Source organism: Zygotorulaspora mrakii, chromosome 3 (assembly GCF_013402915.1).
Source record: "Zygotorulaspora mrakii chromosome 3, complete sequence".
Classification (NCBI taxonomy): domain Eukaryota; kingdom Fungi; phylum Ascomycota; class Saccharomycetes; order Saccharomycetales; family Saccharomycetaceae; genus Zygotorulaspora; species Zygotorulaspora mrakii.
In genome coordinates this window covers 18,131-32,672 of record NC_050721.1, presented here as the reverse complement: position 1 = coordinate 32,672, position 14,542 = coordinate 18,131, and the positions used below count along the sequence as shown (strand labels likewise).

The 14,542-nt window shown below is 39.1% G+C and overlaps 5 protein-coding genes across 5 annotated transcripts; 4 read left to right on the top strand and 1 right to left on the bottom strand.

The window, feature by feature from the left end:
* Positions 1-1,686: 1,686 nt before the first annotated feature.
* Positions 1,687-2,163, top strand: HG535_0C00160 (uncharacterized protein; the record flags this gene model as incomplete). The annotated part of the gene is made up of 1 exon (XM_037287503.1): positions 1,687-2,163. The coding sequence occupies one exon, from the start codon at positions 1,687-1,689 to the stop codon at positions 2,161-2,163; it is 477 nt and encodes a 158-aa protein (XP_037143398.1).
* A 1,234-nt stretch (positions 2,164-3,397) lies between these two features.
* HG535_0C00150 (uncharacterized protein) lies at positions 3,398-3,853 on the top strand (the record flags this gene model as incomplete). The annotated part of the gene is made up of 1 exon (XM_037287502.1): positions 3,398-3,853. The coding sequence occupies one exon, from the start codon at positions 3,398-3,400 to the stop codon at positions 3,851-3,853; it is 456 nt and encodes a 151-aa protein (XP_037143397.1).
* Positions 3,854-4,625: 772 nt separating this feature from the next.
* Positions 4,626-6,404, top strand: HG535_0C00140 (uncharacterized protein; the record flags this gene model as incomplete). Its single annotated transcript, XM_037287501.1, has 1 exon — positions 4,626-6,404. The coding sequence occupies one exon, from the start codon at positions 4,626-4,628 to the stop codon at positions 6,402-6,404; it is 1,779 nt and encodes a 592-aa protein (XP_037143396.1).
* A 769-nt stretch (positions 6,405-7,173) lies between these two features.
* On the bottom strand, positions 7,174-8,826 carry HG535_0C00130 (uncharacterized protein; the record flags this gene model as incomplete). The annotated part of the gene is made up of 1 exon (XM_037287500.1): positions 7,174-8,826. The coding sequence occupies one exon, from the start codon at positions 8,824-8,826 to the stop codon at positions 7,174-7,176; it is 1,653 nt and encodes a 550-aa protein (XP_037143395.1).
* A 647-nt stretch (positions 8,827-9,473) lies between these two features.
* HG535_0C00120 (M20 family metallopeptidase) lies at positions 9,474-11,210 on the top strand (the record flags this gene model as incomplete). Its single annotated transcript, XM_037287499.1, has 1 exon — positions 9,474-11,210. The coding sequence occupies one exon, from the start codon at positions 9,474-9,476 to the stop codon at positions 11,208-11,210; it is 1,737 nt and encodes a 578-aa protein (XP_037143394.1).
* Positions 11,211-14,542: the final 3,332 nt, after the last annotated feature.

The following is a 14,542-nucleotide window of genomic DNA, read 5'->3' as shown; positions in this document are numbered from 1 at the left end:
CGTCCTCTCTTATGGTTCAATAGGTGCAAAATGTTAGGTATGAATACTGACGTTTTTTCCAGATATTAATCTAAGTTCAATTAGCTTTATTCCACTTTATCAAATAAGAAACAAGGGCTTATATATCTCTAAACCGAACACCATGTTATTATTATCAATGTCTAACCAGGTCACTATCCACAACTCCGAAGAAAATCTTTCTTCCAAATATTCGATGGTTTGACCTGTAAGATATCACATTCTTCTAGCTAATGGCAGTGTATAAACTGCTTTTCTGTTAACACCAGAGCTGTCTTGACATCAGAAAGAAAAATAGAGAACTAGTTCTACAAATAAAAGCTTACTAGGAAAAGCAGGTCCCATAGCCCATTTACGCCTGGAAGATTCTATATGAAACGGAACTTAAATACTTCAATTCACTCTCACCAACCTGCTTGAATTAAGAAATGGCAAGAAATTGAAGTATTTACATAAAAACCAAAATCAGCCAAAATTTCCATAACTTAATTGCTTGCTCATTTCATAGATTTAGGTATAGGAGCTGAAAGATAGTAAAAAGTATGTTAATTGCTTGTCAAGATAAGATCATTCGCATATTCCAGGAAGAAAACTTTATACGTACTCCAAGGAGGAACGAAATTGCCGCGTATAATGTTCAGAGAGATGCTATTAGCCAGCACTGGGGGACGAATAACGAATACACTCACAAATACTACGTACTTCATGACGAATATATTCTTGACAGTACTTACTTTTTTTTAGCGGAATGGAACGAATACAACTGACGGATACATATTATAACTAAGACTCAAACGCGTGAAAAGCTGTGTAATGATAACTTGCATTTTACATATTGGTAATGATTTGAGGTTAAAAAACAGTCTTTTAGCACTTCAATGTATAATTTAAGAGATAGGAATAGGCAAAATTATTAGCAGCTCAACAATGGTGCTCAATATAAAAATGAGCAAAGGAGGCGTGATTCGATTGAAGGCCTTAGCTGCACTGAAACAGTAGTCCCTGAACACCCGACAACATTTCAGGTGATACCGCAAGCTTAAAAGGGGACAACAATGGAAATGAAGTAGAGGGTGTCTCTGCCGAACCTAGACTTGAAGAGAATGTACTGGACAATTCTGGTAATGATACAAGGTTGCCGGCGAATAAGGAATCTGAACAGGCAGAGCCATGCGGACAACAAAATCCGCTCGAAGTAAGGCAGCATATTCTTAGTCCAGCCTCAAAGGGATCTTTAGAAATCGATCATAGGGTGGGTCTTCCGATCTTTTCTAATGGAAATAAGGGCGTTACAATCCAGAGCATGTCAGGAAGCTTAGGGACAACAAGTGTGAATCAGATAATAAATTTTTATCCTGGCGCCCTGCGCTATGGTCCGAAACCGCATGATAAGTCCCTTAGACCGGAGTTATTTTTATTGCCATAATGATTCTGATTATTATGAGGAAAGCGACGCCCAGACTGGAATATGTTCAAGCAAAGAAAGAAATGATTGCAGCCCTTCCACTGCAGAAGAGGCCTTCAGAAAAAAGTACAACTTCCGCTTTGATGAGTTTTCATTCAATCCTTTCGAAAAACCCAGCATCCACCCCAGTGCAGATAGCTCTCTTTTGGGAGAAAAATATAAGGAAAGAACTTTGATGTTAGGCTCAGGGGACGCCATATGGTATGTGGGTTACTAAATATACTGCAGAAGAACCATATGCAATCTGTAAACATAGTGATTGCGAACATTTGTTCTCTCACGATGGCAATACTACTTCTTCTAATATTATTGCCCATCTCAGGCGAAACCACAAGGGCGATTTTGAGTTGTTTCAGAACAAATTGAGGAATATGCAACCACAAATAACTGATTTTAAAGGCGTGATTTCGACGAATTGCAAACCCTTCGCATTCAGAAAAGAACTACTGCACTTCATGTCTGTGAATGAGCTCAAAATAACACTACTAAATTTTTTCATTGAGACCATCATTCAATTTAGTACAGCTGAGGCCCCTGCATACAAGAAACTACTATACAGCGCGTATGTTAGGAATGGCGACTATATCCGCTCGCGAAAAGGGTTGGTAAATTTGATGATAAAGTATGATGAGGAGTTCAATCATCAAATGCGGGACGTTTTGGCAACCTCTTTTAACTAGAACGTTTTGTTAGGTATGTGGACATCCTCGAATCAAAGGAGCTATCTTGCAGTTATTGTTTTTTTCTGTCCGAATTTAGCTAGATACGAACGGAAACTGCCAATTCACGATGTGATCACAAATGGATTTCCAAATGCTCATGTCATTGAAGTCGTGGGTTTAAGCCACGTGAGACATACGGGGAACAATTCAAAACAAGCCTTCCTCAATACATTAGGTAAGTTTTCAATTGCGCATAAAATCAGTAGCATTACTGTCGATAATGAGAGCAACAATATATTGACGCTAAACGATCTTGAAAATGATATAAGGGGTGCCCCAGGCGTAAACAAGGAAGGAGGCTTGATAAAAGTACGGTGCATGAATCATGTTTTGAACGGAGTCTTTTGATATAATGGCAGCGTTCGAAAAGTCGCAGAAACCATTATTATCCAGAATTGATCGACTAGCTTTTCTGATGAAAATCAATGCTTTTATAAGAAGTAAGCTGACAGAGTACACATCAAGAACTATAGCAATGCACAGCGATACCAGGTTCTTGTTTGTTATCGCCAGCTTTCTATATTATTGAAACTAACAGGTCCTATTCGAAATTCCTAATTCGATCATGGCTTAGATAGCAAGTATCAGCTAATGCCGGAGGACTTAGAGGTATTTTGCTACGAGCCAAATGAGATGAAGACCATCATCTTTTTCCTTCGGGTTGCTCGAATTTTCTACGAATACACATTGCTTTTACAAGACGATCAGCTCAATACACTTCCGAATGGCATTGAGTATTATATGCAAATCGATGCTTTTTTCTAAACCTGCAAGCAAGTAAAGAGCTGGTCAACAGATGAAAGGCATTTAAGAAACACAAGTTTGGAAAAAGGCCATTTGCGGGATGTCGAGGATGGCGTGAGAAACGAAGTCCTTTTTGCCAATGAGAATGCATATCCAAAGTTCAAGAAGTATCTAGATATTGCTTTCGCTGAGCCTGGATACTGGATCGCACACCTTCAATCATATTGCAAGACAGAAATTTTAATGAGTAATTTTGATGAAGAGTCTTACCAGCATATTCTCGAGGTTGCAAATAGATATATGGCAGGATACCTGTCCCATTTCTCGAGTCCAAAAAGAAACCGCAACGGAAACCAGCACCATCGAGAAACACCAACTAAAAAACCCTTAGGATCAAGAGAAAAAGTGTACAAAATTCTAAAAAAATCTACCTAGGAAACATAAGCAGATGACTCGTATCATTGAGAGGAATGTGAAAACGGAAAGGGAATTGTACCTGGAAGAGCTTATCGATGCTGACATTGATTATCTCGACTATTGGCTAGATACTCAAGACAGATATCCTAATCTTTTTAACTTGGCTATGTCCCTTTACCACAGAAAACTCTCAACAGCAGACGTCGAAAGGTGTTTCTCCATTAGTAAAAGAGTACTAGAGAACAGGTTTTCACTCTCAAGCACCAATTTGAAGTGCACTATGAATCTTCGTAATCGATTGAAGTGCTTCGGACTAGGCAACAACTTGCCCCTGGTGAATGATATACCGTTTGAGCAATGGATAGAAGACGATGAAAGTGACATGTATAGAGTTGGGAACTCGATGTTTTTTGCGTCCGAGCGTAATGATGACTGCGAGCCAATTTTTGTCGAATCGGATTCTGATTTTATCGATGAACTCGAGTAATCAACAGGGTTTTCAATCACCTGTGTAAGTAGCACTCTGTCTTAAAGAGTCTTACATACGGTAAGGATGGTTCTTATCCTGCTAACCTAATGATTCTCTGATTGTATTCGTAATACACGAATACAAGTTTTTTTAGTTAATATTTATTGGCAAAAAATCACTAGATAGTAAGAAACATGTAACTATTCTTAAAGAGTATGTTCCAATTTCAATCGGACGAGTTAGTGATGGACTCTACTGTGTGGGTGAGTAACTTGCTTCTTTTTTCAAGGAGTTTGATAGCAAAAGTTTATCTTTTGAGGATGAAATTAGAAGTCAATGAATACATGCTAAGTGCTCAGTTTTTGAATGAGAGAATAGGGAAACTTTGAATTGACTAACTAAAAGAAGAGTACAACGAGATGAGACATGCATTGTGAAAACCCAATGTATGAAGATCTTAGCTCAGGCCACTGACTATCACTAGGAATGCTCCTCTACACCATATTTACCAAGATACTGATCATCCCGTACATCATTTTTAGCGATATGATTCAAGCATTGTGTAAATCTATTTATCACTGCGCCCAGATAGGAGTTTTAAGCGAGAAGAAAGCGTGCGCCGATTTTTTCCAGGAGAGAGTTGCGAAACAGATTGATTTTCTGAATGTTTGACTTTTTACGCAGATAGGAACTAACGAGTGGAGCAGAGGGGTTGACTTATATACTTGGGATTTCTTCTACAACTGTTTCGCTTAGCGTCTGCTAAGTAAATGATTTCGCGATAGCGATTATGAACAAATCAGGACGCAGGCGTATAACCAGAAACAGGGAAGTGAAGTCATGCGAAAGGTGCATCGCAGGTAAGCGAAAGTGCGATAAAGACAAGCCCAAATGTGAGCGTTGCACAAGACTTGGTATCATTTGTTTATACCCAACAAGAGCTGGTCTCAAAAAGAGTGCTTTGGTATCGAATAGTTCAGAGGACAGCTCCACCCTCCACTTTCTCGTTGAAGCTAACAATAAAACAACGAGCAATAACTTTCAGATAGTCACCAACCTCACTGGTGAAGTCTCAGTTTTTATTCCTACAAATCACTTTCCATTTTACGGTCTGTTTTCAAAGTTGGACGATACTTTCACCATCACGCAAGGCAATTCAGGTGTCAATGATGTTTTCGACTTTTCGAGGTTCACTACCAAAATATTGAGTCTTCGGCAGCTCAAAGCGAAAATACCCGCGAAGGAACTTGGTGATCATTTCATTTCTCATTTTTTCAGTGAAATCTTTCCTTTAGTTCCAATTATTGATCGAGATGACTTCTTACTGAAGTGGAAAACATATTGGGAGGAGCCATATTCTTTTTCAGATCTGAACGCATTGATTCTAATGTTTGGAGTGTTTTTTTCAAGCTGCGTCTCAATTCAACTGAACTCTTTATATCATGGGCCTCCAGATTTTGCCAGTTCGGATTTAGATAGACATAAAATGGAATATTTCGAATGCGTGGAAAATATAAGATATTTGCTGAAGACTGACATTTGCCCTTCAATCCCGGCAATTTCGTCTTTGGGCTTGATGTACTACGTATCATCTCTCAATTGCTATGGACTTGCTGCTGCCATTTCAACTCTCCAACGTTATTGCCAAATGGCAGGTCTTCATAGGAAAACTTCCCAACTCCCTGAGAAGCCATTGAAGGAAATATTATATGGATTTGTCACGTACCTTGATTCGTTGGTATCTGTCTATCATGGACTTCCAACCCAAGTCGATCCTCGCGTTAGCGAAATCACTGAGATATCAGATGCACTACCTGAGAGTGTGCATGTTTTAGCGTTTTTCGCTAGGTTTTTTAGTGCTAGGATATGTGCCCGTTCTAGAACGTCACTAAACAAGATCAATGGCCCGAGTGCACATGACGTCAGGAAATTGAAGAAAGATTTCAAGAAAGTTCAAAGAGTAGTCAAGTCAATAAATGAGAAGATTTCAGATTCACAATATTTACCGACATCTGATAAGGATTTCGTAAAGGCTGGAAACCAGCTGTTCCTTAGAAGAGCAGCGTATTTCCTTGTTGTTATGAAAATCATTGTCGAGACGAGCGATCAAGAAAAGCTGGTGGATCTTAGCTGTCACCACAAGGAGCTTCTCATTCAGTCTTTACTATTGATGAATGAATCTTTCATCCTGATTTCTCAGTTACCGAACTCGGGGCGAGGCTGTCTTTGGTTTGCGAGAAACACGTATCCACTTGAAGCCATTCTTATAGTAATATCAAACTTGGAAACTTATCCTACTGAGGGCATTAATTTCTCTAATTTGAGTCACAAGGAGCGTTACACAACTTGTGATTCGATTGATTACATTTCTGGTGATATACGTGCTACTTTATTGGAGAAATGCTGCGATGCCCTGCAGCAAATAGAGTGCCTTTGGCCACCTGTACTCCGTGAACTTTTTCGAAAAATAGTTGAAATAAAGGAAAGAACATTGTGCAAAGGAAGAGGCTCTTGCGATACAACTTGTTCCGCTGTTGTAAAGGCGAATGTTGCTCAGTCGACCAGGTGAAAGTTTTGTTACAGTTATAACTTCGGAATTTTGAGTCAACATATCTCGTATATCTTTTTAGGCACCTTAAAGATCATGAATCAAAGCAATGTCTCAATTTTGAAGCTGCGCTCTGAATTTTTGCGGAAAGCATTTGAAAATTCGTAAACAAAAACGTCATATGGATGAGGGCTATGCAATAGTAGCTCAAAAGATGAGATCTGCATCTATGGTGTGTGATAAACTCGTCATTCGGAGGTTCATCGATACTTTTCAACGTGCTATACTTTTCACATCAGGTGTGCAATCCATCATGTAAAGTTGCCTCACCTTTGAAAATTAATTACTCATGCAAAAACTCTGCCCACTACTTTAAGTATTATGTTTACTCGATTGGAGTAATTCACATGAGTTGAGTTAGATATAAATTGACTTTCAAAGCTTTATACATAAAAATCTGTGTGAACCATTCGTGACTGTATCACAACTAGAAACGTGATTGGTGCTTTTCATGCAGGTCCAAGGTCTTGTCTGAACGTATTATTGTACATTATAATTCAATTCATAAACGTATAAGGATGAAAAGAAATAAGTAACAAGTAATTATAGATAGATAGGGAGAAACTTCGCCTACATAAAACAATGGTCAAGTGCCGTACCATACAATTTGAACAGATCAGACTGGACCAGAAATATCTCTATTCAGTTCCTTAGTATTGCTTCAGCAGACAAGTTGAAAATGACTAGAAATGTCTCAATAGCAGACCGCTAACTTAACTCTTAAAGATTTCTATAATGTGTATCTGAACAACGGATTTTCGAAATCTGTCAAATCAGCGAACTCTATATTTTGAATGGCGTTTTCCTCCATTGTGTTTTCCATTGCATATCTGTCTCTCTTTTTATTTTCTGACACGTTCAAGATGTAGAGTCCTGTCAAAAGAGCGATTCCGACAGCGAAACACACTACGAGGGTTACCTTAGCACCCTGATAGTGAGGAGCCTGCGATTCTATAAAAGTATGGGGACCTGCTATATTACCGGCGCAGTAACCGATAAGCATAATGGACATGACAGTCCATTTTTTTGTATAACCGAGAGTATTTGCAGATATATTAGCTAATACGGAAATTAGAGCAACGGGTGACAATAAAATAAAGACCAAACCTGCTAGTCTTCCTTGTTTGCTGCTTTCGAGAAATGCTAAGAGACAAACCCCAAGTAACACAATGACCAAAGATATAATTGACCAAATTAGACAGCTCCCTAAATACTTGGATTTCTTTTTAAGATAGTAACTTGAAGCATAACCAAATAGCGGAACTCCTAGCCACGAAACAAAAGAAATAGCGATTGAAATCACCAATGTCTGCTTTGTTGTGTATTCGAAATCGCCATGCAGTAAAATTGTCTGAAAATTTGTTATACCACCATTGGGAATGGAGGCGCTTATAGCGTAAAAAAAATATATCCACGTCCTTAGGTCCCTGAATGCCTCCCATATTTGATGTTTCTTGATATGATGGTTACCGAAACCTTGCTGGTTTCCCTTAATCCTTAAAATCAATAAAAGCTTTTCCCGCTTAGATAGGAACCAGGCCTTTTGAGGAGCGTCCGGAAGGATAAATAACATCAAGAAACCCACGAACACGGTGATGCAACCGTTGACAATGAACACAATCTTCCAAGCAGGAATTGAATAGACATCTGCTCTTATAAATAAACCATATGCTATGGAGCAACCCCAAATGGCACCAAAACCGTTGAATCCGAACCATATACAGATTCGCAAGAAGTGTTCTTCTTTTCTCCAGTACTGAGCCGTTATAACTGTGAACGCAGGAGTGATTGCACTTTCTAAAAACCCCAAGAGGCAGCGAAGAAACACAAATGAAGCGAAATTCACATTAGGTGCTGCATGAACAGTTAAAACCATACCCCAAAGAATAATAATGGCTGCTAAGGTCTTCATGAAATATTTTGACTTTTGCAGTAAAGGGGGTAGTACAAACAACCCGCCTAAATAACCGAAGTAGAAAGCTGAACTGGCCCAAGAGTATTGATCGCCAACCATTTTAAGATCAGTAATTAAGCCCATAATTGCGGCATTACCGTTAGATGTTTTGTCCATATACTGAATAGCGTATAGTAGCGACATTAAGGGAAACATATGCAGGTCGATTTTTCTGCAGAGTTTTTTATCCTCTTCAGGCGTGAGCTCCAGATCACTGGCTTTGTCAGCAAGGTCCATAGCATCATCAAAGTCCGCCCAAACTTTCACTGGTTTACCCCGGGCTGATAAAATGGTCTGAATTGGTTCATCTTCACTTTCATCATTGTGCAACGGAGCACCCCCATGGTTTTTTTCTAGGGACAACGAGCCATTTGAATCACAAGACTCGACGGGAGATGGTGCGCAATCAACTTTTACCTGATCTTTCATTTTCTTTGATTCCTTGTGTCGTTCAACTATGTGACTAAGTCAACGGATGATACTGAAATGCGAAAAGCAGGCTTAATATATAATTATCTGAGTTTGTAAGGAACGTTGAACTCTCTAGTTAAGTGCAGATACGAGATGAAGGCTTTGCATTCAATAACATATTGATAACCATGCTTATTCACTCTCACCAAGATTACTCTGCCACAATAATTATTGATAGATTGTCTTACCGATTTTTACAGAGGGAATCTGTTACATTGTTGCAGTTTTGTTATCTTCTACTTAGTTTAGTGTATCGGTATAATTAAGTCTTGCCATCCCGTTTGTGGCGTGAAACTTCGTGTTTGATGATCTCCGCATCAATTGATTTCGATTTCTCGTCCGCACGTAAGGGTTTAAATCTACTAGTTCAACGCATCGACTTTGAGAAATACCTCCGCTTTATCACCCTAAAGATTAAAGATCCGCAACATTGCAATCATGATGATTCCCATTCTGTAGGCAGTTAATCAATATTTTGTTAACTCATAGACAACAGTATGCCTAAACTTTGTCTTTTTGCCTTAAAAATTGAGTATATATAGAGTAGACGGTGGGTTTCAAGTACCATACAGCATCTTACAGGAATCCATTATAGAAATTGAACAATGCTATTAGATACTAAAACAGAGAGAAACATTCCCAAGTACAATCAGTTGATTTCCAAGCGTAGGGTGGCTATGGCCGTTGGTGCTGGAATGCTAATTGTAGGTGCGTTGAGCAATATGTTTTCTTGGTCCTACCACAACCATATTGGTGTTGATTATATTGAGCAATGCGGCAGAATGGATCCAATTTTACCTGAATTTAATAAGTCTATCAAGATGATTTTTGAAAGCCCTGATTTCAAAGAGAAAGCAATATCTAGACTTGCAGGAGCCATCCAAATTCCAACAGAGGTTTTTGACGACAATCCAAGCCCTTCTGAAGATATTGAGTACTATCACGAGTTCTTCAAACTTCATGATTATCTTGTGAACTCTTTTCCCTTGGTCTCGAAGCACTTGAAGCTTGAAAAAGTTAATGAGGTTAACCTACTCTTCACATGGGAAGGGAAAGACAAAAAATTGAAGCCTATGATGTTAACATCTCATCAAGACGTGGTTCCAGTTGATCCCGAAACTGTTTCTCAATGGACTTATCCTCCATTTTCGGGACATTATGATGCTTCAAGTGATTTAATATATGGTAGAGGTGCTCTTGACTGTAAAACATTGTTGGTCGCCCAACTGGCGGCTATAGAACAATTGATTGAAGATGGATTTGAGCCCACCCGAACTGTAATTGTTGCGTTGGGATTTGACGAGGAAACAGCAGGTCTTCACGGAGCCCGTACGATGGGAAAATTTTTGCACGAAAGATATGGTGATAATGGAATTTATTCGATTGTTGATGAAGGATCCATGGTTGCTGAGATTTCTAAAAACGTTTTCATTGCAGCGCCCGTGGTACAAGAGAAAGGATATCTTGATGTGAATATTACGGTACTCGGAAACGGTGGTCACTCTTCAATTCCCCCAGAACATACTACAATCGGCGTCGCAGCAGAGATAATCTCATCTTTGGAGAATAAGCCTTTCAAATTTGAATTCTCTCTAGAAAATCCATTTTATGGTTTTCTGGTCTGCATGGCTGAGCACAGTAATAGTTTACCGACCGAATTCAAAAAAGCTATTATTGAAGCACGCTTCGACGAAAAAGAAAGAAAGAAGCTTGTCGAGTTCATATCACAAAGACCGGAGATGAGAGAACTGATAAGGACCTCCCAAGCTGTAGACGTTTTCCATGGAGGAATGAAGGCAAATGCACTTCCTCAGGTATCTACATTTTTGGTCAATCATAGAATAGACATCCAATCTTCCGTCCAAGAAGTCTTAGAGAGTGATTTGAGTGTCGCAAGAGAAGTTGCTGAAAAGTACGGCTATGGTCTATATTTAGCCGATGAAGAGGTAATCCCATGTACAGATGTTGGATCTATAACTGTCACGGGATACAAGCCCTTAGAACCATCGCCTTATTCTCCTACCGGAGGTTCTCAAGTGTGGGACATCTTTTCGGGTACTATTCAAAATGTGTTTCAAAATGGTCTTCTGAGAAATAATTCTGAAGCCGAGGTTTATGTGACAACAAACACAATATCTGCCAACAGTGACACTAAACATTACTGGGCTTTGACAAAAAATATCTACCGATTCTTCGGAAATGTTCTCCCTCAAGGTTTATGGAAGACAGTTCACTCGGTTGATGAAACAATCCCAGCATCAGCACACCTTACCTCAATTGCATTTGTTTACGAATATATTGTTAATGTTCAGGAAGGTGCTAATGAAGATAGTCTACCGTAGCGAAGGACTGGCTTTAGACAACGAAAAGAGGATCTCATCAAAGCCAAGTTCGAATACAAAAATAGATTGAGCCATATTTAATCTAGATATTTAAGTAATCTGTTATTTGCTCGGAACAAATTAAAAAATAGGCCTAAATTTTTCGATATTTTCGGTGGAACGAATAGCATGCAGCATATACATATTTGCCTTCACAAGTTTATTCTGTTTGCGTTTAATTTAAAAGAACATAAATTTAGGGGATATCGTAAAAACCAACTGCACAGCTGTTGTGTGTATGGCAACGCTGTGACGTGGATGTGCGTCGCAGGTCGACAAATCTTCGATCCTGAATTGTCAAGTTTACAGGTTAATAGGAAAACCGATGCTACCTTCTGGATTGTCTATGGGAAAGTGTTGCTATGGAAGTGTGTCGCTCCGGAGCATTACAAATTCTTCTACTTCGTTGCGTTTTTCGGGGTGGTACCCGCATTAAGGATTTTTTGACGGTGGTGCAAGTCCATTTTTACTGGGATAGAGATTTCTCTGGAACGACAGAAATAACAAATCTGAAATTTTGCACAAAAAAATAAAGGTCTAAGTGGAGTGTATCAGCCTGCAATTGGGGGCCTCCAGGGTGCTTTTGGGCAATGAAGAGTGACATTTATGTGGATCTTTAAAAAATATAGATGACGAGAATGCAGTTCTATTACATACAAAGAGTCAAGTGGCACAGAGACCTGTTGGATGAGCTATAGCGATCTTCGTAGTGCATGAGGAAAACAGCCAAATCATCTTCTGCGAAGGGAAATGAGTTTTTCGCAGCTCGCGCGCTTTGCTGATAAGAACGATAAATTTTTTTCAAAACTCGAGATAGAAAGACGAAGCGGGGGAGAGCTCGAGAATGAGTTATTCCATTTTCATCCGCGGAATTATACAGGCACCGCGGCTGACGCGGTTTGGGAAAAATGATGAACGACATAAATGCAAACTTGTTCACCGAATAACCGGGTAAAGAAAACAACTTACTCTGTAAAAGTGAGAAAGTAAATCATCCTGTGAAAACCTACTCATGGTTAAAAAAAAATAGTTACTTTTTATTAAGGCAGTGTATACGAGTTGAGTACCCCAAGTATTATCGTCCATAATGAGATTTATGATATTTGGATTAAGAATGTGAAATGAAATATCTACGATATGACGGCGGCCTGCTCATAATTTACATAGCTGAACCAGGTGTATTAATGCCCTCTTGAGACGCAAGCCTTGCAGTTGCAGCACTGTCATCTTGGCTGTCATGGATTTCCTCAGAACTGTCTGATAGGTAACAATCTATGTCATTGTATTCATTATCAAGGTCGAGGTCTGTCTCATTTTCTGAGTCTAGCACGAGAATCGGAGATGGCTCGTAAAAGCCAAATTTCAAAAACCGATTTCTTAAAAGCGTTGGAGTTCGTACATTCTTATAATGAAGCCGTGCTCTGTCTTTCCTAACAACTCTTCCTGCAAGAGAAAAGCAGCGCTCTACATCACATGAGCTTATTTCAGTGTATAACAGAGACATGGCTAGCTTGAAGAGAGATGGCTAGCTTGAAGAGATGGATACTTGCAGCGATTCGCGTGCCCACCATTTTATTGCGTCAAGCCTGGACAGACCACTTGCCACTGGCTCACTTTCGTATCTGTGCCATTCCTCATGATTTTCAATAACGTCGCATGCTGAGGCTGTGGAATATGTTTCGGTGGATTGCGGTTGTTCATGAACATTGAAGCATCTGTAATAGTCTTTCTCTCGCCCGATAGTTGAGAGCCCCGGGCTTGCTTGCTCCCCTTTACCTAGCTCAACGCTTTCTTCATTCAAGTACATTCTAATAAAATTGCTAACATGGTTCATCTTAGATTGAACTCATCAATTTCCATCATTCTGTAAAGCTGTTTGTGTTTCGCCGTTAGATCGAGCATGACGGCCGCATAATACAATGGGTTAGCCTAGATGTGTGATAAATAATTTTGATAGCATAAGTATGCGACGTTGATGGCTCCAAGAACAATATTCTTCTCATCAAAGGACAATGTATCGGGGCCGTTTAGAAAAGAGAAATCCATACCTTTTTTAGATTTAGGAATTTCCTTTCCCGTGGATACGTTCAGGCAACTCTTGTAAAAGTGTCCTAAAAGGTAGTATAAAGGAACTCCTTGAGGCAAATCGTTATATTCTTCATCTTGGAACTTTTTGTTCACGTAATCAAAAATCTTGCCGCACTCAACAAAATAAGCTAACATACTGACGGTCTTAGAATCAAACGAAATATGATCTTGAATCCTCGTAACTAAATAGTCTTGACCACGTTCCTGTACTAGGCCAAGCCAATTTTTGTAGGCTTTGTAATTCTCCAAGAATATTTTGACTTGCTTCTATGTAAAAAGCCACCTAGTGGAAGACTCATAAGGAATTAAAGGTATATTATTCTTTTTCAGACTGGAGTTGATTGTGGTAGAATATCGCATTATTTTTGCTAGCTTTCTGATCCTTTTGAAGGCATTAGAGAAAAGGGAATTCCGGGATAAGCTTTTAATAATTTTTTGAAATTGCAGATTCAAAAGATGACTCGCACAGCGTACAAAACGAACTTTTCCAACCAGCCGATGGCCTCTTGGTCTAAGTCCATTAAAATGATCATATATTAAATTAACGTGAAAATTGCCATTGTTTGAAGTGTTATCCATAGTGATAGTTCCAAGTTTATCAACATGATCATATTCCTTCATTAAAGACATGAATATATCACACGTATTCTTGCCCTTATGTTACTTGTCCCCCAAACTAACAAAATCGAGTAAATGAGTATTGCTTGCTTCACCGCGTATATTTAGTAATAACCTTGAACCATTACCGGCTTCAAGTACCTCTTTGTTCAAAATATTTTGAGCCAAAGATACCATAATGGCAAGAAAAGACTGACCGTTACTTGCTGTCCATATATCCAATTGCACGTTGACTAGAGTGATATCTTTCAAATTTTGCCGCAGAGTATGATTGAGACAGTCTCTGAAATGCTGTATCTTTTTAGTCAATGTAGTCCTGGACTGGATGAACGTGTTTCCCCCATATTTTTTATTGAGATGGCTCCAAGTACTTAAACGGACAAAATTGAAAGGAAGAAATCCCTCCGTTATTAGAAGTAAGCTCTCCAAAGTACCTGGGTGTTTGTTGCATTCTCGTATTAATGCCTCAGTTAAGTGAAGTGATCTAGGTTTTGACATTGTATCCTGTGTCTGCATTTTGGGAACTTTTTTCTCTTTCAACACAGAACGATGTACAGCCGTTATATGTTTTGACAACTTCCTGGGAG